Here is a 25,809-nt window from a genome sequence, read left to right on the forward strand (position 1 = left end):
AAGTATTCAGACCCCTAGACTTTTTCCACATTTTGTTGGGTTACAGCCTTATTATAAAAATGTTTACATCGTTTTTTTCCCCTCATCAATGTACAACAATATCCCATAATGACAAAGCAAAAATTGATTTTGGGATTTTTTGTGAAGGAAAAAAAACAAAAAAACAACTGAAATTTCACATTTACATGAGTATTCAGACCGTTTCCTCAGTACTTTGTTGAAGCACCTTTGGCAGCGATTTCAGCCTTGAGTCTTCTTGGGTATTACACTACAAGCTTAGCACACCTGTATTTGGGGAGTTTCTCCCATTCTTCTCTGCAGATCCTCTCAAGCTCTGTCAGGTTGGATGGGGAGCGTCGATGTACAGCTACTTTCAATTCTCTCTCCAGAGATGTTTGATTGAGTTCAAGTCTGGGCTCTGGCTGGGCCACTCAAGGACATTCAGAGACTTTTCCCGAAGTCTTGTCTGTCTGCTTAGGGTCGTTGTCATGTTGGAAAGTGAACCTTTCACCCCAGTCTGAGGTCCCGAGCGCTCTGGAGCAGGTTTTCATCAAGGATCTCTCTGTACTTTGCTCCGTTCATCTTTCCCTCAACCCTGACTAGTCTCCCAGTTCCTGCCGCTGAAAGACATCCTCACAGCATGATGCTGCCACCACCATGCTTCACCTTAGGGATGCTGCCACCACCATGCTTCACCTTAGGGATGCTGCCACCACCATGCTTCACCTTAGGGATGGTGCCACCACCATGCTTCACCGTAGGGATGGTGCCACCACCATGCTTCACCGTAGGGATGGTGCCACCACCATGCTTCAACTTAGGGATGGTGCCAGGTTTCCCACAGACGTGGCTCTTGGCATTCAGGCCAAACAGTTCAATTTTGCTTTCATCAGACCAAACAATCTTGTTTCTCATGGTTTGAGAGTCCTTTAGGTGCATTTTGGCAAACTCCAAGCGGGCTGTCATGTACCTTTTACTGAGGAGTGTCTTCCGTCTGGCCACTCTACCATAAAGGCCTGATTGGTTGAGTGCTACAGAGATGGTTGTCCTTCCAGAAGGTTCTCTCATCTCCACAGGGGAACTCTGGAGCTCTGTCAGTGACCATCGGGTTCTTGGTCAGCTCCCTGACCAAGGATCTTCTTCCCTGATTGCTCAATTTGGCCGGGCGACCAGCTCCACAAAGAGCCTTGGTGGTTCCAAACTTCTAACCCTCACCCCAACCCCCAAAAACTCTATTTAACCCTTGCTACTAACCCTAACTCTTAGCGTAATTCTAACCTTAACCCTAAACCCCCCAGAAATAACATTTGACCTCGTGGGACCAACAAAATGTCTCCAGTTGGTGAAACTTTTGTTTGTTCACTATTTTTAGTCAAACAAACAAATACACACACACACACAAACAGATTAATGTGCTACTGACCTCACTCCAGACCAGCATGGTACCGAATATGACCTGAAGTCCATCAAAGAAGTTTTCTCCAATGATAATTACTGTAGCCCCGCCTGTAGTCCAGCCCTCACTGGGGCTGATGGCCTTGATACAAGGGGTGGCTGTTGAGGGAGGGAGGGAGATCAGAAATATAGCTTTAACTCCCACAGTACAGTTTCTCCAATTCATAAGTAGGTCTGCTGTGAGGCGTAATACCGACCCCTGGATCTTATGATTACAGGCTTTACATTACTGGATCAGATTGGAGAAAAGAACAGCAGTGGAATTACAAATAAATAATAAATAAAGGCTTAATCTCCTCAACTTTACAGATCTCAGCTTGTCAGACATGATGTCATTCTCCAAAGCAGGGTAATCCACTTTACTACAGAATGACTTCTGCTCTTTCCCCATCTCTCTTCTGCCTCTCTCTCCTCTCTTTCTTTACCCTCCTCTCTCTCTCTCTCTGTCATCCTTCCCTTTCCTCTCTCTTCACTCTCCTCTCTCTCCCCTCCCTCCTCTGCCTCTCTCCCTTTTCATCTCTCCTCCTCTTCATCCTGCAAGTATTTTCATCGACCCTGATGGCGTGTGTGTGTGTGAGTCAACCAGATGGTGAAACATGAATCCATGTGATATGATTAACATTTGGGGTCTTCCTCGCTGCCATCTGTTGTGTTCGTCGCTCATCTAGTACTGCCTATCACAAGCCCTGATACCAAAATACATATCATTGTGCGCTGATTGCCTAGTACTGCCTCAAACAGGCCCTGATACTTCACAAAACACTTAGAGGTCCTCCTCTCCTCTCCTCTCCTCTCCTCACCTCTCCTCTCCTCTCCTCCTCTCCTCTCCTCTCCTCTCCTCTCCTCTCCTCTCCTCTCCCATGCATCCTTCTTCTCTCAGTTCCCCTTCTTCCATCTCCACTCTCACACCTATCTTCTCTCCCCCATGCTCCCTGACTCTCTTCCCTGTAATGTTCTGTTCTCCCCCACTCTCTTCCCTGTAATGTTGTGTTGTCCCCCACTCTATTCCCTGTAATGTTGTGTTCTTCCCCACTCTCTTCCCTGTAATGTTCTGTTCTCCCCCACTCTCTTCCCTGTAATGTTGTGTTCTCCCCCACTCTCTTCCCTGTAATGTTGTGTTCTCCCCCACTCTCTTCCCTGTAATGTTGTGTTCTCCCCCACTCTCTTCCCTGTAATGTTGTGTTCTCCCCCACTCTCTTCCCTGTAATGTTGTGTTGTCCCCCACTCTCTTCCCTGTAATGTTGTGTTCTCCCCCACTCTCTTCCCTGTAATGTTGTGTTCTCCCCCACTCTCTTCCCTGTAATGTTGTGTTGTCCCCCACTCTCTTCCCTGTAATGTTTTGTTCTCCCCCTGCTCTATTCCTCCTTCTATTCCTTATTTCCTCCCTCTCCATATGGGCCCTGGTGTAAAATACTACACCATTTAGGGAATAGGGTGCCATTTGGGACACAGACCTAGAAAATAGTCATCACAGCGACTTAAAACTTAACGCTGAATCTTAATGTAATCTAGTGTGCGCTATCACCCAAATCCAGTCGTAGTTTGATCACAATGGTCCCTGGGGTTGAGGTCGTTCCACACAGGAAAAATATGTTCCTGTTATTTACCGTCAGGGAAAAGATAATGAGAATCTAACTGGATTACTTTGAGTTGGAGGAATCTGAGCAGGCTCTAAATCATTACAAGGTATTAGGGGTTTCAGTGTGTGTGTGTGTGCGTGTGTGTTCGTGCGAGATCGAGCACGCTTGTGTGTGTTAACCTGGGAAAAGCTTTGGGGGGGGGGGGGGGGGGGTAGAGGCTGGAGGATAAACCCAGCCAGGTCTCATAGGAAATAAGCTCAGCGTTGTCTTTAAGCTTCCTGGGCTCTCATGAACCATAGTCCTGCTACGACACATGGTCCTCATAAGACACTATGGCAGTTCTAACAAGAGCCGGCCACTGGGGGAATACAGGATTCACTGCTGCTCTCATCATCTTAGAGGGAAAAGGAAGGAGAGGAGAGGGGGTGATAGGAGAGGAAAAGGAAGGAGAGGAGGGGGGGGATAGGAGAGGAAAAGGAAGGAGAGGAGAGGGGGGTGATAAGAGAGGAAAAGGAAGGAGAGGAAAGGAGAGGGGGAGAACAGAGAAAAAGGAAGGAGAGAAGGGGGGTGAGAAGAGAGGAAAAGGAAAGAGAGGGAAGGAAGGAGAGGAGAGGAGAGGAGAGGAGAGGAGAGGAGAGGGGGGAGAACAGAGGAAAAGGAAGGAGAGGAGAGGAGAGGTGAGAAGAGAGGGAGAGGAGGGGGGAGAAGAGAGATAAATAAAGTGAGGGAAGAGGGTGGTATTGATAGAGTTGAGGAGGGAGAAGGAGAGAAGGGGGGGAGAGGAGAGGAGAGGAGAGGAGAGGAGAGGAGAGGAGAGGAGAGGAGAGGAGAGGAGAGGAAGGAGGGAAGGGAAGGAGAGGAGGGGGGAGAGGAGAGGAGAGGTGAGAAGAGAGGAAAAGGAAGGAGAGGAGGGGGGAGAAGAGAGATAAATAAAATGAGGGAAGAGGGTGGTATTGATAGAGTTGAGGAGGGAGAAGGAGAGGAGAGGAGAGTGGGAGAAGAGAGGAAAAAGAAGGAGAGGAGAGGAGGGGAGAAGAGAGGAAAAGGAAGGAGAGGAGAGGAGATGGGGAGAAGAGAGGAAAAGGAAGGAGAGGAGAGGAGAGGAGAGGTGGAGAAGAGAGGAAAAGGAAGGAGAGGAGAGTGGGTGAGAAGAGAGGAAAAGGAAGGAGAGGAGAGTGGGGGAGAAGAGAGGAAAAGGAAGGAGAGGAGAGGAGAGGGGGGAGAAGAGAGGAAAAGGCAGGAGAGAGGAGGGAGAAGAGAGGAAAGGGAAGGAGAGGAGAGGAGAGGGGGGAGAAGAGAGGAAAGGGAAGGAGAGGAGAGGAGAGGGGGGAGAAGAGAGGAAAAGGAAGGAGATGAGAGGGGGAAAAGAGAGGAAAAGGAAGGAGGAAAGGTAAGGAGAGGAGAGGGGGAGAAGAGAGGAAAAGGAAGGAGAGGAAAGGAGAGGAAAAGGAAGGAGAGGAGAGGAGAGGAGAGGGGGAGAAGAGAGGAAAGGGAAGGAGTGGAGAGGAGAGGGGGAGAAGAGAGGAAAAGGAAGGAGAGGAGAGGGGGAGAAGAGAGGAAAAGGAAGGAGAGGAGAGGAGAGGGGGAGAAGAGAGGAAAAGGAAGGAGAGGAGAGGGGAGAAAAGAGAGGAAAAGGAAAGAGAGGAGAGGAGAGGAGAGGGGGGAGGAGAGAGGAAAAGGAAGGAGAGGAGGGGGGAGAAGAGAGGAAAAGGAAGAATAGGAGAGGAGAGGGGGAGAAGAGAGGAAAAGGAAGGAGAGGAGAGGAGAGGGGGGAGGAGAGAGGAAAATGAAGGAGAGGAGAGGAGAGGGGGGAGGAGAGAGGAAAAGGAAGGAGAGGAGGGGGAGAAGAGAGGAAAAGGAAGGAGAGGAGAGGAGATGGGGGAGGAGAGAGGAAAAGGAAGGAGAGGAGGGGGGGAGAAGAGAGGAAAAGGAAGGAGAGGAGAGGGGGGAGAAGAGACGAAAAGGAAGGAGAGGAGGGGGGAGAAGAGAGAGAAATAAAGTGAGGGAAGAGGGAGGTAGTGATAGAGTTGAGGAGGGAGAAAAAGATAGAGAGAGTTTACCATGCTCCAGGTACGAGGGTGTTCCTTCTGAAGGGTCTTGTCTCCTGGCCCGGCGACCGTGTTTAGAGTTGTTGTGGACAAACATGTTGTCAGACACAGAGAGGACATGTCCGTCCACACTCACCGTGGTAGACACCACCACCTGGGACAGACAGGGACAGGAGGCACAAAAGACATAGAGGAAAAGGGGACAGGGGTACAGACAAGGACACGTGAGACAGAACCTGAAAGCTACCATCAAACAGCATTACTGTTGTGTCTAATGCAATTACGTAAAATTAGGCTTTATGGTTCTCTCTCTCCCACCTGAAAACGTCTCATGTCTCGTGGGTTCCCTGCATTCTTCAGACAGTTCTGGTTGCATTTCAGGAAGAACTTGAGGAAGAACCTGGAGAGAGAGGAGACCAGAAAACAGTCTCATGCATCATCGCTTTTGTTTCCTGACCTAATAGAGCTGCGTTTAATCAGACAGCAATGAGAGCAGCCGCGCACTGTCTGTGTGTGTGTACCCCACAGGGTGTTTTGATCTGCATCTGTTGCAGTTGTGCAGTAGTTAGAGGGAAGGTGCATGCCTACTTCCCACCTGCTTGTAACCCTCTCGCTTACAGCTTGCTTCCGCTGGCAAGCACTTGTGGCAAACCGGGAAGCAAGCTCTGCATGTAAGCCTTCACTTGCCAGTATACAGCCTCTCCTTCACCAAGATGCCTGCCGGGCCTCCTCGTGGTACCCCAGAAGCTGTACAAGCCACCCTCACAGCAGCTGTTAGAGCATACAGCAGAATGGGGCTGTCTGTTAACATCCCAAAACAGAGGTCCCATGTCAGTGGTCATCTGATCCTCCTCCTGAAACACATTCTCCATCTCAGACTCATTCCCTGGTGCTGTAACACACTTTAAATACCTTGGAAGCATCCTCTCGGAAGACTGTGACATTGACCAGGATTTCCAGAATCTTTTGATCGGCAGGGGAAGGTTTAAAAAAACAAACATCAACCAGCACCTACAAACCAAAGTTGCAGTCCACCAGGCAGTGTGTGTATCTACACTCCTTTATGGATGTGGAACATGGACAGTCCATGTACTCAGTGATCCTACAGAGAACCAACTGCAGGAGCATTGAGGCATCCATCACACACCACCAGCTCAGATGGCTCGGCCATGCCATCCTGATGCCAGAGGATCGCCTGCCGCAAACGATGCTGTAGGGACAGCTGCAACTGGGACAGATGCTGTAGGGACAGATGCTGTAGGGACAGATGCTGTAGGGACAGATGCTGTAGCGACAGATGCTGTAGGGACAGCTGCAACTGGGACAGATGCTGTAGGGACAGATGCTGTAGGGACAGATGCTGTAGGGACAGATGCTGTAGGGACAGATGCTGTAGGGACAGCTGCAACTGGGACAGATGCTGTAGGGACATATGCTGTAGGGACAGATGCTGTAGGGACAGCTGCTGTAGGGACAGATGCTGTAGCGACAGATGCTGTAGCGACAGATGCTGTAGGGACAGCTGCAACTGGGACAAATGCTGTAGGTGGGCAGAAAAAGCAGCTAAAGGACCAACTGAAGGCATCACTATAGAAATGTGAGATAAACCCTGTCTCACTCCACACCGTTGCTGCGGAACATTCCAGCTGGCACGGCCTCTGTCATCAAGGAGTGCAGTTGGCCGGGGAAAAGGGACTGAACGTAGCCTGGCAAAGTGACAGAGAAGACATATGACCATGTCTGCATTGGCCTCACTGGAACAGGCCTTTGTTTGTGTGCTCTGTCTGTAGCAGACAGTGAGCATCCCACATTGGATTATACAGTCATCAGTGAAGCCACGAGCAGTAAGTGTGTGTTTGTGTGTCTGTACATCTGTGTGTGGTGTGAGTATGTGTGTCTGTGAGTGTTTGTCTGTGTGTATGTCTGTTTCTGTGTGTGGTGTGAGTGTGTATGTGTGTGTCTGTGTATGTATGTGTGTCTGTGTGTCTGTGTGTGTGTGTGTGTGTGTGTGTGTGTGTGTGTGTGTGTGCGCATCCCTCTTTAGCCTGTGTTGTGATGTGTTCAGTCTGTCAGATCTGTCTTCAGTGAACAGCTGTGTGTTAGGATCTAAAACCAGGAGCTACAGACATGGAAATTGTAGTCTGCTTGCTGTCCTTTCCAGTGTGTGTGTGTGTATTTGTGTTTGTGATTATCCATGAAGAGGGCTATGTTTGGTACACATTTCCCTTGTGAGACCAGTCAAACACCGTCCGGACAACAGCCAGACAGCACTCTGACAGCACCCTGACAGCAGCCGGACAGCACCCTGACAGCAGCCGGACAGCACCCTGACAGCACCCTGACAGCACCCTGACAGCAGTTGGACAGCACCCTGACAGCACCCTGAAAGCAGCCGGACAGCATCCTGACAGCACCCTGACAGCAGCCGGACAGCACCCTGACAGCACCCTGACAGCACCCTGAAAGCAGCCGGACAGCACCCTGACAGCACCCTGACAGCACCCTGAAAGCAGCCGGACAGCACCCTGACAGCAGCCGGACAGCACCCTGACAGCACCCTGACAGCAGCCGGACAGCAGCCGGACAGCACCGTGACAGCAGCCGGACAGCACCCTGACAGCACCCTGACAGCAGCCGGACAGCACCGTGACAGCACCCTGACAGCACCCTGACAGCACTGTGACAGCACCCTGACAGCACCCTGACAGCAGCCGGACAGCAGCCGGACAGCACCCTGACAGCACCCGGACAGCACCGTGACAGCACCCTGACAGCAGCCGGACAGCACCCTGACAGAACCCTGGCAGCAGCCGGACAGCACCCTGACAGCACCCTGACAGCAGCCGGACAGCACCCTGACAGAACCCTGACAGCAGCCGGACAGCACCTTGACAGCACCCTGACAGCACCCTGACAGCACTCTGACAGCACCCTGACAGCACCCTGACAGCACCCTGACAGCACTCTGACAGCACCCTGACAGCACCCTGACAGCACCCTGACAGCACTCTGACAGCACCTTGACAGCACCCTGACAGCACCCTGACAGCACTCTGACAGCACCCTGACAGCACCCTGACAGCACCCTGACAGCAGCCGGACCTCTAAGCTTCTGCTTTCACCTGTCTGATCTGATTCACCATCCATTACCACTGTCTCTGTACTCAACAAATATGTGTTGATCACTCTGCATTTATCATTCTGTGGCCCTGAACCTGTTTATCAATACATGTTGTTCCAATGGTACCTTATTCCCTTTATAGTGCACTACTATTGACCAGGGCCCATAGGGTAGTGCACTACTATTGACCAGGGCCCATAGGGTAGTGCACTACTGTTGACCAGGGCCCATAGGGTAGTGCACTACTATTGACCAGGGCCCATAGGGTAGTGCACTACTGTTGACCAGGGCCCATAGGGTAGTGCACTACTATTGACCAGGGCCCATAGGGTAGTGCACTACTATTGACCAGGGCCCATAATCACTGGTTCCAGGCAGTTTAGAGCTGCTAGTCTGCTGCCGTTGGACAACAGAGCTGCATATATTAACCACACAGAACATTACTAGGCCTACAGTATACCAATTTTCCTTTATTTTGTTTAATGAAATAAAAACATCTCTCTCTCTCTCTCTCGTAATTACCCAGAGCAACACAAATGACTGTGGAAGTGAGTTTCTGTAAAATGGCTGCATGGCCTCTTGGAGCCTGACGGTGGAATACACGCGCACACACACACGCACACACACACACACACGTACCTATGCACACACACACACGCACGCACACACACACGCACGCACGCACACACACACACACACACACACACACATCCGAGCCCGGCGGCTAAAAACAGGTGTGAATAATTACAAACACAGACAGCATATCTGGGATAATTGAATGATCACACGCTTTCATCAAATTATGAGGGGGATTATTTGTCACTTTAGTACAATGAAACGCACAATCATCCTCCCACTCAGTTAAAAAATATACCAATCAAAACAGCAAAGCAATAATAACGCAATTTATAAGTAATCCCTGTAGCGACCAAAATATTATTCCAACTAGAAAACTTCACCCCACCTTAGATTGAATTTCCAAAAGTACGGAAGCCTCAAAGGGTCAATCCTCTGATCCACTGATCATGTAAGAACGGTGAGTTTGAGTGTCTGATAGGGGTAGCAGGGTAGCCTAGTGTTGGACTAGTAACCGGAAGAGCTGCAAGTTCAAACCCCCGAGCTGACAAGGTACAAATCTGTCGTTCTCCCCCTGAACAGGCAGTTAACCCACTGTTCCTGGGCCGTCATTGAAAGTAAGAATTTGTTCTTAACTTGCCTAGTAAAATATCAAAATGCCCTTGCTCCAACTCTTCTTTGTCTTCATCATACTTCCTAACCTTTACCCCTTCAACCTTTCTTTTCTCTCTCCTCAATTATCCTACTATCTCTGTCCTCTAATCTCCTACTGTCTCTCTCCCCTATTCTCCTACTATCTCTGTCCTCTAATCTCCTACTGTCTCTCTCCCCTATTCTCCTACTATCTCTGTCCTCTAATCTCCTACTGTCTCTCTCCTCTATTCTCCTACTGACTCTCCTCTATTCTCCTACTGTCTCTCTCCTCTAATCTCCTACTGTCTCTCTCCTCTATTCTCCTACTATCTCTGTCCTCTATTCTCCTAATGTCTCTCCTCTATTCTCCTACTGTCTCTCTCCTCTATTATCCTACTGTCTCTCTCCTCTAAGCTCCTACTGTCTCTCTCCTCTATTCTCCTACTATCTCTGTCCTCTATTCTCCTAATGTCTCTCCTCTATTCTCCTACTGTCTCTCTCCTCTATTATCCTACTGTCTCTCTCCTCTAAGCTCCTACTGCCTCTCTCCACTATTCTCCTACTGTCTCTCCTCTATTCTCCTACTGTCTCTCTCCTCTATTCTCCTACTGTCTCTCTCCTCTATTCTCCTACTGTCTCTCTCCTCTAATCTACTACTGTCTCTCTCCTCTATTCTCCTACTGTCTCTCTCCTCTATTCTCCTACTGTCTCTCTCCTCTATTCTCCTACTGTCTCTCTCCTCTATTCTCCTACTGTCTCACTCCTCTATTATCCTACTGTCTCTCTCCTCTAAGCTCCTACTGTCTCTCTCCTCTATTCTCCTAAGGTCTCTCCACTATTCTCCTACTGTCTCTCCTCTATTCTCCTATTGTCTCTCTCCTCTATTCTCCTACTGTCTCTCTCCTCTAATCTACTACTGTCTCTCTCCTCTATTCTCCTACTGTCTCTCTCCTCTATTCTCCTACTGTCTCTCTCCTCTATTCTCCTACTGTCTCACTCCTCTATTCTCCTACTGTCTCTCCTCTATTCTCCTACTGTCTCTCTCCTCTATTCTCATACTGTCTCTCTCCTCTATTCTCATACTGTCTCTCTCCTCTATTCTCCCTACTGTCTCTCTCCTCTATTCTCCTACTGTCTCTCTCCTCTAAGCTCCTACTGTCTCTCTCCTCTATTCTCCTAATGTCTCTCCACTATTCTCCTACTGTCTCTCCACTATTCTCCTACTGTCTCTCCACTATTTTCCTACTGTCTCTCCTCTATTCTCCTACTGTCTCTCTCCTCTAATCTCCTACTATCTCTCTCCACTATTCTCCTACTGCCTCTTTACTATTATCCTACTATCTCTCCTCTATTCTCCTACTGTCTCTCCTCTATTCTCCTACTGTCTCTCTCCTCTATTCTCCTACTGTCTCTCCTCTAATCTTCTACTGTCTCTCCACCATTCTTCTACTGTCTCTCTCCTCTATTCTCCTACTGTCTCTCTCCTCTAATCTCCTACTGTCTCTCTCCTCTATTCTCCTACTGTCTCTCTCCTCTATTCTCCTACTGTCTCTCTCCTCGAATCTCCTACTATCTCTCTCCACTATTCTCCTACTCTCTCTCCACTATTCTCCTAATGTCTCTCCTCTATTCTCCTACTGTCTCTCCTCTATTCTCCTACTGTCTCTCCACTATTCTTCTACTGTCTCTCTCCTCTATTCTCCTACTGTCTCTCTCCTCTAATCTCCTACTGTCTCTCCACTATTCTCCTACTGTCTCTCCTCTAATCTCTTACTGTCTCTCTCCTCTATTCTCCTACTGTCTCTCCTCTATTCTCCTACTGTCTCTCTCCTCTAATCTCCTACTATCTCTCTCCACTATTCTCCTACTGTCTCTCCACTATTCTCCTACTGTCTCTCCTCTATTCTCCTACTGTCTCTCTCCTCTAATCTCCTACTATCTCTCTCCTCTATTCTCCTACTGTCTCTCTCCTCTAATCTCCTACTGTCTCTCCACTATTCTCCTACTGTCTCTCCTCTAATCTCTTACTGTCTCTCTCCTCTATTCTCCTACTGTCTCTCCTCTATTCTCCTACTGTCTCTCTCCTCTAATCTCCTACTATCTCTCTCCACTATTCTCCTACTGTCTCTCCACTATTCTCCTACTGTCTCTCCTCTATTCTCCTACTGTCTCTCTCCTCTAATCTCCTACTATCTCTCTCCTCTATTCTCCTACTGTCTCTCTCCTCTATTCTCATACTGTCTCTCTCCTCTATTCACCTACTGTCTCTCTCCTCTATTCTCCTACTGTCTCTCTCCTCTATTATCCTACTGTCTCTCTCCTCTAAGCTCCTACTGTCTCTCTCCTCTATTCTCCTACTGTCTCTCCACTATTCTCCTACTGTCTCTCCTCTATTCTCCTACTGTCTCTATCCTCTATTCTCCTACTGTCTCTCTCCTCTATTCTCATACTGTCTCTCTCCTCTATTCTCCTACTGTCTCTCCTCTAATCTCTTACTGTCTCTCTCCTCTATTCTCCTACTGTCTCTCTCCTCTAAGCTCCTACTGTCGCTCTCCTCTATTCTCCTACTGTCTCTCTCCTCTAATCTCCTACTGTCTCTCTCCTCTATTTTCCTACAGTCTCTCTCCTCTATTCTCCTACTGTCTCTCTCCTCTAATCTCCTACTGTCTCTCTCCTCTAATCTCCTACTGTCTCTCCTCTATTCTCCTACTGTCTCTCTCCTCTATTCTCCTACTGTCTCTCTCCTCTAATCTCCTACTGTCTCTCTCCTCTATTCTCCTACTGTCTCTCTCCTCTATTCTCCTACTGTCTCTCCTCTATTCTCCTACTGTCTCTCCTCTAATCTCCTACTGTCTCTCCTCTAATCTCCTACTATCTCTCTCCTCTAAACTCCTACTGTCTCTCTCCTCTATTCTCCTACTGTCTCTAAACTATTCTCCTACTGTCTCTCCTCTATTCTCCTACTGTCTCTCCTCTATTCTCCTACTGTCTCTCCTCTATTCTCCTACTGTCTCTCCTCTAATCTCCTACTGTCTCTCTCCTCTATTCTCCTACTGTCTCTCTCCTCTATTCTCCTACTGTCTCTCCACTATTTTCCTACTGTCTCTCCACTATTCTCCTACTGTCTCTCCACTATTCTCCTACTGTCTCTCTCCTCTATTCTCCTACACTCTCTCCCCTATTCTCCTACTGTCTCTCTCCTCTATTCTCCTACTGTCTCTCCCCTATTCTCCTACTGTCTCTCCTCTATTCTCCTACTGTCTCTCCTCTAATCTCCTACTATCTCTCTCCTCTAATCTCCTACTGTCTCTCTCCTCTATTCTCCTACTGACTCTCCTCTGTTCTCCTACTGTCTCTCTCCTCTATTCTCCTACTGTCTCTCTCCTCTATTCTCCTACTATCTCTCTCCTCTAATCTCCTACTGTCTCTCTCCTCTAATCTCCTACTGTCTCTCTCCTCTAATCTCCTCCTGTCTCTCTCCTCGATTCTCCTACTGCCTCTCTCCTCGATTCTCCTACTGCCTCTCTCCTCGATTCTCCTACTGCCTCTCTCCTCTATTCTCCTACTGTCTCTCTCCTCTATTCTCCTACTGTCTCTCTCCTCTAATCTCCTACTGTCTCTCTCCTCTATTCTCCTACTGTCTCTCCACTATTCTCCTACTGTCTCTCTCCTCTATTCTCCTACTGTCTCTCCCCTATTCTCCTACGGTCTCTCCTATATTCTCCTTCTATCTCTCTCCTCTAATCTCCTACTGTCTCTCTCCTCTAATCTCCTACTGTCTCTCTCCTCTATTCTCCTACTGTCTCTCCCCTATTCTCCTACTGTCTCTCCTCTATTCTCCTTCTATCTCTCTCCTCTAATCTCCTACTGTCTATCTCCTCTAATCTCCTACTGTATCTCTCCTCTATTCTCCTACTGTCTCTCTCCTCTAATCTCCTACTGTCTCTCTCCTCTTTTCTCCTACTGTCTCTCTCCTCTATTCTCCTACTGTCTCTCCTCTATTCTCCTACTGTCTCTCTCCTCTATTCTCCTACTGTCTCTCTCCTCTATTCTCCTACTGTCTCTCTCCTCTATTCTCCTACTGTCTCTCTCCTCTATTCTCCTACTATCTCTCTCCTCTAATCTCCTACTGTCTCTCTCCTCTATTCTCCTACTGTCTCTCTCCTCTAATCTCCTACTGTCTCTCTCCTCTATTCTCCTACTGTCTCTCCCCTATTCTCCTACTGTCTCTCTCCTCGATTCTCCTACTGCCTCTCTCCTCTATTCTCCTACTGTCTCTCTCCTCTATTATCCTACTGTCTCTCTCCTCGATTCTCCTACTGTCTCTCTCCTCGATTCTCCTACTGTCTCTCTCCAGCATACTTGTTCTTTCTCTCTCTTGTGTTCTGTGTTTCTGTTGACAGTTGGTAAATGGCTGTAGGTGAGACTATAGCTCAGCCCTCCATCTGCCATCCTCCTCATCACTCATACTATTTAAATTTGCATCTGTCTCTCTCTCTCTCATGTCTCTTTCTCCCTCTATCTCTTCTACTGTCCCTTTTCTGTCCTCCTCCTATCCTTCTCTTTGAGCTATGTGCCATGTCATACAGATCATCCTCACTACAGTAGCCTAGCATCGGTCTCCTAAACTAATTCATCAGGTCTGAATCCCAAATGGCACCCAACTCCCTACAAAGTGCACTAGTTTTGATCAGAGACCTATGGGCCCTGGTCAAATGTAGTGTACTAAGTAGGGAATAGCGTGCCCAGGTGATACTCACTCTGCTCTGAAGTTGAACCATTTGTCTCTGGGGTTAATAAAGAGATACATAACCACTTCCCCTGTCTGATACTGTACTGATGGAGCTGAGGGCTTGGAGTGTAGAGTGGATCCTCTCTTTCTCTCTCCTCTCGTCACTACCTATCTACCTCCCTCGCTCTATCTCCTCTCAATACAATTCAATTCAAGGGGCTTTATTGGCATGGGAAACATGTGTTAACATTGCCAAAGCAAGAGAAGCAGATAATATACAAAAGTGAAATAAACAATTAAAAATGAACAGTAAACATTACACATATAGAAGTTTCAAAACAATAAAGACATTACAAATGTCATATTATGTATACAGTGCCTTGAGAAAGTATTCGGCCCCCTTGAACTTTGCGACCTTTTGCCACATTTCAGGCTTCAAACATAAAGATATAAAACTGTATTTTTTTGTGAAGAATCAACAACAAGTGGGACACAATCATGAAGTGGAACGACATTTATTGGATATTTCAAACTGTTTTAACAAATCAAAAACTGAAAAATTGGGCGTGCAAAATTATTCAGCCCCCTTAAGTTAATACTTTGTAGCGCCACCTTTTGCTGCGATTACAGCTGTAAGTCGCTTGGGGTATGTCTCTATCAGTTTTGCACATCGAGAGACTGAATTTTTTCCCCATTCCTCCTTGCAAAACAGCTCGAGCTCAGTGAGGTTGGATGGAGAGCATTTGTGAACAGCAGTTTTCAGTTCTTTCCACAGATTCTCGATTGGATTCAGGTCTGGACTTTGACTTGGCCATTCTAACACCTGGATATGTTTATTTTTGAACCATTCCATTGTAGATTTTGCTTTATGTTTTGGATCATTGTCTTGTTGGAAGACAAATCTCCGTCCCAGTCTCAGGTCTTTTGCAGACTCCATCAGGTTTTCTTCCAGAATGGTCCTGTATTTGGCTCCATCCATCTTCCCATCAATTTTAACCATCTTCCCTGTCCCTGCTGAAGAAAAGCAGGCCCAAACCATGATGCTGCCACCACCATGTTTGACAGTGGGGATGGTGTGTTCAGCTGTGTTGCTTTTACGCCAAACATAACGTTTTGCATTGTTGCCAAAAAGTTCAATTTTGGTTTCATCTGACCAGAGCACCTTCTTCCACATGTTTGGTGTGTCTCCCAGGTGGCTTGTGGCAAACTTTAAACGACACTTTTTATGGATATCTTTAAGAAATGGCTTTCTTCTTGCCACTCTTCCATAAAGGCCAGATTTGTGCAATATACGACTGATTGTTGTCCTATGGACAGAGTCTCCCACCTCAGCTGTAGATCTCTGCAGTTCATCCAGAGTGATCATGGGCCTCTTGGCTGCATCTCTGATCAGTCTTCTCCTTGTATGAGCTGAAAGTTTAGAGGGACGGCCAGGTCTTGGTAGATTTGCAGTGGTCTGATACTCCTTCCATTTCAATATTATCACTTGCACAATGCTCCTTGGGATGTTTAAAGCTTGGGAAATCTTTTTGTATCCAAATCCGGCTTTAAACTTCTTCACAACAGTATTTCGGACCTGCCTGGTGTGTTCCTTGTTCTTCATGATGCTCTCTGCGCTTTTAACGGACCTCTGAGACTATCACAGTGCAGGTGCATTTATACGGAGACTTGATTACACACAGGTGGATTGTATTTATCATCATTAGTCATTTAGGTCAACATTGGATCATTCAGAGATCCTCACTGAACTTCTGGAGAGAGTTTGCTGCACTGAAAGTAATGGGGCTGAATAATTTTGCACGCCCAATTTTTCAGTTTTTGATTTGTTAAAAAAGTTTGAAATATCCAATAAATGTCGTTCCACTTCATGATTGTGTCCCACTTGTTGTTGATTCTTCACAAAAAAATACAGTTTTATATCTTTATGTTTGAAGCCTGAAATGTGGCAAAAGGTCGCAAAGTTCAAGGGGGCCGAATACTTTCGCAAGGCACTGTATATACAATGTTGTAACGATGTGCAAATGGTTAAAGTACAAAAGGGAAAATAAATAAGCATAAATATGGGTTGTATTTACAATGGTGTTTGTTCTTCACTGGTTGCCCTTTTCTTGTGGCAGCCGGTCACACATCTTGCTGCTGTGATGTCACACTGTGGTATTTCACCCAGTACATATGGGAGTTTATTAAAATTGGATTTGTTTTCGAATTCTTTGTGTGTCTGTGTAATCTGAGTGAAATATGTGTCTCTAATATGGTCGTACATTTGGCAGGAGGTTAGGAAGTGCCGCTCAGTTTCCACCTCATTTTGTGGGCAGTGTGCACATAGCCTGTCTTCTCTTGAGAGGCAGGTCTGCCTACGGCAGCCTTTCTCAATAGCAAGGGTATGCTCACTGAGTCTGTACATAGTCAAAGCTTTCCTTATGTTTGGGTCAGTCAACGTGGTCAGGTATTCTGCCACTGTGTACTCTCTGTTTAGGGCCAAATAGCATTCTAGTTTGCTCTGTTCTTTTTGTTAATTCTTTCCAATGTGTCAAGTAAGTGTCTTTTTGTTTTCTCATGATTTGGTTGGGTCTAATTGTGCTGCTGTCCTGGGGCTCTGTGGGGTGTGTTAATGTTTGTGAACAGAGCCCCAGGACCAGCTTGCTTAGGGGACTCTTCTCAAGGTCCATCTCTCTGTAGGTGATGGCTTTGTTATGGAAGGTTTGGGAATCGCTTCCTTTTAGGTGGTTGTAGAATTTAATGTCTCTTTTCTGGATTTTGATAATTAGTGGGTATCGGCCTAATTCTGCTCTGCATGCATAATTTGGTGTTTTACGTTGTACACTGGGGATATTTTTTCAGAATTCTCCATGCAGAGTCTCAATTTGGTGTTTTGTGAATTTTTGGTTGGTGAGCGGACCCCAGACCCCACAACCATAAAGGGCAATGGGTTTTATAACTGATTCAAGTATTTTTAGCCAGATCCTAATTGGGATGTCGAATTTTATGTTCCTTTTGATGGCATAGAATGCCCTTCTTGCCTTGTCTCTCAGATCGTTCACAGCTTTGTGGAAGTTACCTGTGGCGCTGATGTTTAGGCAGAGGTATGTATAGTTTTTTTGTGTGCTCTAGGGCAACGGTGTCTAGATGGAATTTGTATTTGTGGTCCTGGCAACTGGACATTTTTGGAACACCATTATCTTTGTCTTACTGAGATTTACTGTCAGGGCCCAGGTCTGACAGTCTGTACAGAAGATCTAGGTGCTGCTGTAGGCCCTCCTTGGTTGGTGACAGAAGCACCAGATCATCAGCAAACAGTAGACATTTGACTTCAGATTCTACTAGGTTGAGGCCGGGGGCTGCAGACTGTTCTAGTGCCCTCGCCAAATTGTTGATATATGTTGAAGAGGGTGGGGCTTAAGCTGTCTCACCCCCTGCCCCTGTGGGAAGAAATGTGTGTGTTTTTTGCACATTTTAACCTCTCTCTTTCTCTCTCCTCTCCTTACTACCTATCTACCCCTCTCTCTCTCTCTCCTCTCTCTTTCTCTCTCCTCTCTCTCTCTCTCTCTCTTCTCTCCTGACTACCTATCTACCAACCTCCCTCTCTCTCTCTCTCTCTCTCTCTCTCCTCTCCTGACTACCTATATAACTCCCTCTGTCTCCTCTCCTCACTACCTATCTACCAACCTCCCTCTCTCTCTCTCTCCTCTCCTCACTACCTATATACCTACCTTTCTCTATCCTCTCCTAACTACCTATATACCTCCCTCTCTCTCTTTCTGTCTCCTCTCCTCACTACCTATATACCTCGCTCTCTCTCTTTCTCTCTCCTCTCCTCACTACCTATATACCTCGCTCTCTCTCTTTCTCTCTCCTCTCCTCACTACCTATATACCTCCCTCTCTCTCTTTCTCTCTCCTCTCCTCACTACCTATATACCTAGCCTTTCTCTCTGCTCTCCTGATTACCTATATACCTCCCTCTCTCTATCTCCTCTCCTCACTACCTATATACCTCCCTCTCACTCTCTCTGTCTCCTCTCCTCACTACCTATATACCTCCCTCTATCTCTCTCTCTCTCTCTCTCTCGGTGTCTCCTCTCCTCACTACCTATATACCCCCCTCTCTCTCTCTTTCTGTCTTCTCTCCTCACTACCTATATACCTCCTTCCTCTCTCTCTCTCTCTCTCTCTCTCTCTCTCTCTCTTTCTGTCTCCTCCCCTCACTACCTATCTACCTTCCTCTCTCTCTTTCTGTCTCCTCTCCTCACTACCTATCTACCTCCCTCTCTCTCTTTCTGTCTCCTCTCCTCACTACCTATCTACCTCTCTCTCTCTCTCTCTCTCTCTCTCTATCTCTCTCTGTCTCCTCTCCTCACTACCTATCTACCTCCCTCTCTCTCTCTCTCTCTCTCTCTCTCTCTCCTCTCCTAACTACCTATATACCTCACTCTCTCTCTTTCTGTCTCCTCTCCTCCTCACTACCTATATACCTCTCTCTCTCTCTCTCTCTCTCTCTCTCTCTCTCTCTCTCTCTCCTCTCCTAACTACCTATATACCTCCCCCTCTCTCTTTCTGTCTCCTCTCCTAACTACCTATATACCTCACTCTCTCTCTTTCTGTCTCGTCTCCTCACTACCCATCTACTCTCTCTCTCTCTCTCTCTCTCTCTCTCTCTCTCTCTCTCTCCTCTCCTAACTACCTATATACACCTCACTCTCTCTCTTTCTGTCTCCTCTCCTCACTACCTTTCTGTCTCCTCTCCTCACTACCTATCTACCTCCCTCTCTCTCTCTCTCCTCTCCTAACTACCTATATACCTCACTCTCTCTCTTTCTGTCTCCTCTCCTCACTACCTATATCTCTCTCTCTCTCTCTCTCTCTCTCTCTCTCTCCTCTCCTAACTACCTATATACCTCCCTCTCTCTCTTTCTGTCTCCTCTCTCTCTTTCTGTCTCCTCTCCTAACTACCTATATACCTCACTCCCTCTCTTTCTGTCTCGTCTCCTCACTACCTATCTACTCTCTCTCTCTCTCTCTCTCTCTCGCTCTCTCTCTCTCTCTCTCTCTCTCTCTCCTCTCCTAACTACCTATATACCTCACTCTCTCTCTTTCTGTCTCCTCTCCTCACTACCTTTCTGTCTCCTCTCCTCACTACCTATCTACCTCCCTCTCTCTCTCTCTCTCTCTCTCTCTCTCTCCTCTCCTAACTACCTATATACCTCACTCTCTCTCTTTCTGTCTCCTCTCCTCACTACCTATCTCTCTCTCTCTCTCTCTCTCTCTCTCTCTCTCTCTCTCCTCTCCTAACTACCTATATACCTCCCTTTCTCTCTCTCTCTCTCTCTCTCTCTCTCTCTCTTTCTGTCTCCTCTCCTAACTACCTATATACCTCACTCCCTCTCTTTCTGTCTCTTCTCCTCACTACCTATATACCTTTTTTTTTCTCTCTCTCTCTCTCTCTCTCTCTCTCTCTCTCTCTCTCTCTCTCTCTCTCCCTCCCTCCCTCCCTCCCTCCCTCCCTCCCTCCCTCCCTCTCTATCAATTCAATTCAATTCAAGGGGCTTTATTGGCATGGGAAACATATGTTTACATTGCCAAAGCAAGTGAAATAGATAATAAACAAAAGTGAAATAAACAATTAAAAAGTGAACAGTAAACATTACACTCCAAAAAGAATAAAGACATTTCAAATGTCATATTATGTCTATATACAGTGTTGTAACCATGTTCCTACTCTCACTTTCTATCGCCCCCCCTTCTCTTTCTCTCTCTCTCTCTCTCTCTCTCCCTCTCCCTCTCTCCCCCTCCCTCTATATCTCTGTCTCTCCCTCTGCCTCTCTCCCTCTCTCTCGATCTCTCTCTCTCTCTCCTTTTGTTTTCTCATGACTTAGGTGGGTCTAATTGTGTTGCTGTCCTGGGGCTCTGTGGGGTCTGTTTGTGTTTGTGAACAGAGCCCCAGGACCAGCTTGCTTAGGGGACTCTTCTCAAGGTCCATCTCTCTGTAGATGATGGCTTTGTTATGGAAGGTTTGGGAATCGCTTCCTTTTAGGTGGTAGTAGAATTTAACGGCTCTTTTCTGGATTTTGATAATTAGCAGGTATCAGCCTAATTCAGTCTCAATTTGGTGTTTGTTCCATTTAGTGAATTCTTGGTTGGTGAGTGGACCCCAGGCCCCACAACCATAAAGGGCAATAGGTTCTATAATTGTTTCAAGTATTTTTAGCCAGATCCTAACTGGGATGTCAAATTTTATGTTCCTTTTGATGGCGTAGAAGGCCCTTCTGAAAGAAGCACCAGATCATCAGCAAACAGTAGACATTTGACTTCAGATTCTAGTAGGTTGAGGCTGGGTGCTGCAGACTATTCTAGTGCCCTCGCCAATTCTTTATATATATATATATATATATATATATATATATATATATATATATATATATATATATATATATGTTGAAGAGAGTGGGGCTTAAGGTGCATCCCTGTCTCACCCCACGGCCATGTGGAAAGAGATGTGTGTTTTTTGCCAATTTTAACTGCACACTTGTTGTTTGTGTACATGGATTGTCTGTCGTATGTTTTTCCCTAACACCACTTTCCATCAATTTGTATAGCAGATCCTCTTGCCAAATTGAGTCAAAAGCTTTTTTGAAATCAACAAAGCATGAGAAGACTACATTTGTTTTGGTTTGTTTGTTTGTCAATTAGGGTATCGACCATGCATCACTGACATTTCATCTAGGAGTCTGAGTGGTTTGTTTCCGTGGTGACCCCTCAACCTGTCATACGCACACACACGCATTTGTAAGCCACTTGTTCCATCAGGCGGATGCTGTTAGAGTAGTCTGTAACGTTTCTCTCATCATGTCTATCTAAATTGTCATGATTTATTGAACCACAACATCTCACTACACTGAAACATTCATCCTCTGTACGCTCCCTGCATCATCTCTCCCTGAGTGTGTGTGTTTGTTTATGTCTGTGTGTCTTGTGGTTTCTCCTCATTGTTAAATAGTTCTCAGTACTAATGGACCCATCTGTGACTGGTGGGTCAGGGGGATTGCTCTGTTCTCCTACGTTCCCAGGGAGAGTCATGCCTGGGGAAAAGGAGTCCCTGTCTCCACCTGGGCTGGAGGTCCCAAAGACACTTAGTCCATTCAGTTTCCTACATTTAATTCCAAAGTGGATCATTCAAAATTCTGAAACGTCTTAAATGTCCTGAGCAACCATTTCTTCTGGGATTTGACTGTAGTGGGATCGCTTAAGAGGACAGTCTGTGAACTCACTTAACTAATGGGGTAATGGAAGGCCAATGAGCTTGCAATGAAGCAGGGAAAAGGCTGGGTTCTATGCAGGGAATTAGTGTTACAATGACACCTCAGATCTCTATCTCCAGTTAGCTACAAATCTAAAACCCTTATTCGTCAATAACATGTTGTTTATATTATTTAACTAGGCAAGTGAGTTAAGAACAAATTCCTATTTTCAATGACGGCCTAGGAACGGTGGGTTAACTGCCTTGTTCAGGGGCAGAACGACAGATTTTTACCTTGTCAGCTCGGGGATTCAATAGCAAACTTTCGGTTACTGGCCAGTTACGCTCTAATCACTAGGCTACCTGCTGCCCCAGGATTGTGGGTTGTGTCAGTAGCAGTAGTGTTGTGTCCATAGCAGTAGTGTTGTGTCAGCAGCAGTAGTGTTGTGTCAGTAGTGTTGGTTCAGTAGTGTTGTCTCAGTAGTGTTGTCTCAGTAGCAGTAGTGTTGTGTTAGTAGCAGTAGGGTTGTGTCAGTAATGTTGTGTCAGTAGCGTTGTGTCAGTAGTGTTGTGTAAGTAGTAGTAGTGTTGTGTCAGTAGTGTTGTGTCAGTAGTGTTGTGTCAGTAGTGTTGGTTCAGTAGTGTTGTCTCAGTAGTGTTGTCTCAGTAGCAGTAGTGTTGTGTCAGTAGTGGTGTGTCAGTAGCAGTAGGGTTGTGTCAGTAATGTTGTGTCAGTAGCGTTGTGTCAGTAGTGTTGTGTAAGTAGCAGTAGTGTTGTGCCAGTGGTGTTGTGTCAGTAGTGTTGTGTCAGTAGCAGTAGTGTTGTGTCAGTAGTGTTGTGTAAGTAGCAGTAGTGGTGTGTCAGTAGTGTTGTGTCAGTAGCATTGTATCATTACTGTTGTGTCATTAGTATAGCAGTAGTGTTGTGTCAGGAGCAGTAGGGTTGTGTCAGTGGTGTTGTCTCAGTAGCAGTAGTGTTGTGTCAGTAGTGTTGTGTCATTAGTGTTGTGTCATTAGTATTGTAGAAGTAGTGTTGTGTCAGTAGCGCTGTGTCAGTAGTGTTGTGTCGGTAGGAGCAGGGTTGTGTCAGTGGTGTTGTCTCAGTAGCAGTAGTGTTGTGTCAGTAGTGTTGTGTCAGTGGTGTTGACTCAGTAGCAGTGGTGTTGTAGCAGTAGTGTTGTGTCAGTAGCAGAAGTGTTGTGTCAGCAGCAGTAGTGTTGTGTCAGTAGTGTTGTCTCAGTAGCAGTAGTGTTGTGTCAGTAGTGTTGTGTCAGTAGTGTTGTGTCAGTAGCAGTAGTGTTGTGTCAGTAGTGTTGTCTCAGTAGCAGTAGTGTTGTGTAAGTAGCCTTAGTGTTGTGTCAGTAGTGTTGTAGCAGTAGTGTTTTGTCAGTAGTGTTGTGTCAGTAGCAGTAGTGTTGTGTCAGTAGTGTTGTGTCAGTAGCAGTAGTGTTGTGTCAGTAGTGTTGTGTCAGTAGTGTTGTGTCAGTAGTGTTGTGTCAGTAGCAGTAGTGTTGTGTCAGTAGTGTTGTGTCAGTAGCAGTAGTGTTGTGTCAGTAGCAGTAGTGTTGTGTAAGTAGCAGTAGTGTTGTATCAGTAGTGTTGTGTCAGAGGCAGTAGTGTTGTGTCAGAGGCAGTAGTGTTGTGTCAGTAGCAGTAGTGTTGTGTCAGTAGCAGTAGTGTTGTGTCAGTAGCAGTAGTGTTGTGTCAGTTGTGTTGTCTCAGTAGCAGTAGTGTTGTATCAGTAGTGTTGTGTAAGTAGCAGTAGTGTTGTGTCAGTAGTGTTGTGTCAGTAGCAGTAGTGTTGTGTCAGTAGTGTTGTCTCAGTAGCAGTAGTGTTGTGTCAGTTGTGTTGTCTCAGTAGCAGTAGTGTTGTATCAGTAGTGTTGTGTCAGTAGCAGTAGTGTTGTGTCAGTAGCAGTAGTGTTGTGTTGTGTCAGTAGCAGTAGTGTTGTGTCAGTAGCAGTAGTGTTGTGTCAGTAGCAGTAGTGTTGTGTCAGTTGTGTTGTCTCAGTAGCAGAAGTGTTGTGTCAGTAGCAGTAGTGTTGTGTCAGTAGCAGTAGTGTTGTGTCAGTAGCAGTACTGGTGTGTCAGTAGTGTTGTGTCAGTAGCAGTAGTATTGTGTCAGTAGTGTTGTCTCAGTAGCAGTAGTGTTGTGTCAGTAGCAGTAGTTTTGAGTCAGTAGTGTTGTCAGTAGTGGTATGTCAGTAGCAGTATTGGTGACAGTAGTGTTGTGTCAGTAGCAGTAGTGTGTCAGTAGCAGTACTGGTGTGTCAGTAGTGTTATGTCAGTAGCAGTAGTGTTGTGTCAGTAGTGTTGTGTCAGTAGCAGTAGTGTTGTGTCAGTAGCAGTAGTGTTCTGTCAGTAGTGTTGTGTCAGTAGCAGTAGTGTTGTGTCAGTAGTGTTGTGTCAGTAGCAGTAGTGTTGTGTCAGTAGCAGTAGTTTTGAGTCAGTAGTGTTGTGTCAGTAGCAGTAGTGTTGTCTCAGTAGCAGTAGTGTTGTGTCAGTAGTGTTGTCTCAGTAGCAGTAGTGTTGTGTAAGTAGCAGTAGTTTTGAGTCAGTAGTGTTGTCTCAGTAGCAGTAGTGTTGTGTCAGTAGTGTTGTCTCAGTAGCAGTAGTGTTGTGTCAGTAGTGTTGTCTCAGTAGCACTAGTTTTGAGTCAGTAGTGTTGTCAGTCGTGGTATGTCACTAGCAGTATTGGTGACAGTAGTGTTAGTGTCAGTGGCAGTACTGTTGTGCATCTACATCTCCCTGTTTATCAAACACATTAATAACCTCTTTCTACTCTCTGTCCTCACGTGACCAGACACATATGTCCACAAATCACGAAATAAGGAACCATGCATACATTAGCATACCTGATGAACAACCTTCTCTATTTAATATGCAAATTCCCAGAGACATTAGCGAATGCCGTCTGTTCTAAATGAATAAATTTGAATGGCAATTAGAGTAATCCTTTATAATTAATGAAAACTGTCAATTTTGGTTCAGGAGTAATTTGATTAACGTTATGATGGGACACTTAGTAAGTTCATTAGAGTGGTGGACTGGAGAGATACACACACACACACACACACACACTCGCACGCACACACACATTCGCACGCACACAGCCACACACACTCGCGCATGCGTTCCCATGCATGCACGGACGCATGCACACATGGATATACCCACCCACCCACCCACACATACACACAAACACACACACACTAAAAGGAAATCTCTCCCACCCTACCTTGACCTTGCTAACTACCTTCCTGTAAAACAGCCAGAAAGCACATTAGAACTCATGATTAGCGTGTGATTACTGTACACTACCACCAACAACCTGTGAATCATTTGGCATCTGACAAATAGCCAGAAATAATATTGTTTCAGTTGAAAGAAAAAAAAGGTTTTATTTCAGTCCATTAGCAAATAATGTGATCCATCACCTCTTCTCATCCTCCCCCATTTCTCTCTCACAGTCACTCTCACTCAATTCAAAGGGCTTTATTGGCATGGGAACCATACTGTATGTTTACATTGCCAAAGCAAGTAAAATAGATAATAAATAAAAGTGAAATAAACAATATCAAATGAACAGTAAACATTACACATTACACAAAAATTCCAAAAGAATAGAGAGATTTTAACTGTCATATTGTGTCTATATACCTTGCTGCTGTGATGGAACACTGTGGTATTTCACCCAATATCTCTCTCTCCCCCTCCTCTCTTTCTAGGTCAGGTTAGTGGGTCCATTCTTATTGTGACACTTCATAAAGTCAGACCCCCGGGGAGCGACTGGTTCTGGATCCTGGCCTCTAAGAGAGAGTGGCTTGACTCACTGGAAAACACTCATGAACACAGAATAGTAGGGCCGCGGGATTCACACACACACACACACACACACACACACACACACACACACACACACACACACACACACACACACACACACACACACACACACACACACACACACACACACACACACACAGAGAGATGCCAGTAAGCACACACACACACACACACACACACACACACACACTGATGCCAGTAAACACACACACACAGTCAGGTTGGTAAATACTTAGGCCTAATCTGACACACTCAGCTAAGACACCTGGTTAATGTTAGAGCAGTTCTAGTCGATTACTCTCCCATATAACACACTGATCAGAACCTGACATTACACATCAGCTACAACAGGAGTCCATTCATGTATATGTTGCTGGTGACTGTGGGAGAGGGAGACGAGGAGAGAGTGGGAGATGTGAAAGGGAGGGGAGATGGAAGAGGGGTGAAGGGGGGAGTAGAGGGGTGAGGTCAGGCTGCCAGAGGTGGAGAAGGGGTAAGAGAGGGGGGGGGGGTAGAGGGGTGAGGTTTGGCTGGCCAGAGGAGGAGAAGGGGGAGTAGAGGGGTGAGGTCTGGCTGGCCAGAGGA

The 25,809-nt window shown here is 46.4% G+C and overlaps 1 protein-coding gene across 1 annotated transcript in view; it reads right to left on the bottom strand.

Moving 5' to 3' along the window:
• Window positions 1-25,809, bottom strand: part of LOC139390755 (transcription factor COE1-A-like) — a 127,287-nt gene that overhangs the window by 53,755 nt on the left and 47,723 nt on the right. Inside the window, exons 7-9 of the mRNA XM_071138105.1 lie at window positions 5,402-5,483; window positions 5,096-5,237; window positions 1,424-1,554 (exon numbers count right to left, since the gene is read on the bottom strand). Of these exons, the coding sequence (XP_070994206.1) occupies window positions 1,424-1,554; window positions 5,096-5,237; window positions 5,402-5,483 (355 nt within the window). The remainder of the gene's footprint in view (window positions 1-1,423; window positions 1,555-5,095; window positions 5,238-5,401; window positions 5,484-25,809) is intronic.

This window comes from Oncorhynchus clarkii, chromosome 31 (genome assembly GCF_045791955.1).
Source record: "Oncorhynchus clarkii lewisi isolate Uvic-CL-2024 chromosome 31, UVic_Ocla_1.0, whole genome shotgun sequence".
Classification (NCBI taxonomy): domain Eukaryota; kingdom Metazoa; phylum Chordata; class Actinopteri; order Salmoniformes; family Salmonidae; genus Oncorhynchus; species Oncorhynchus clarkii.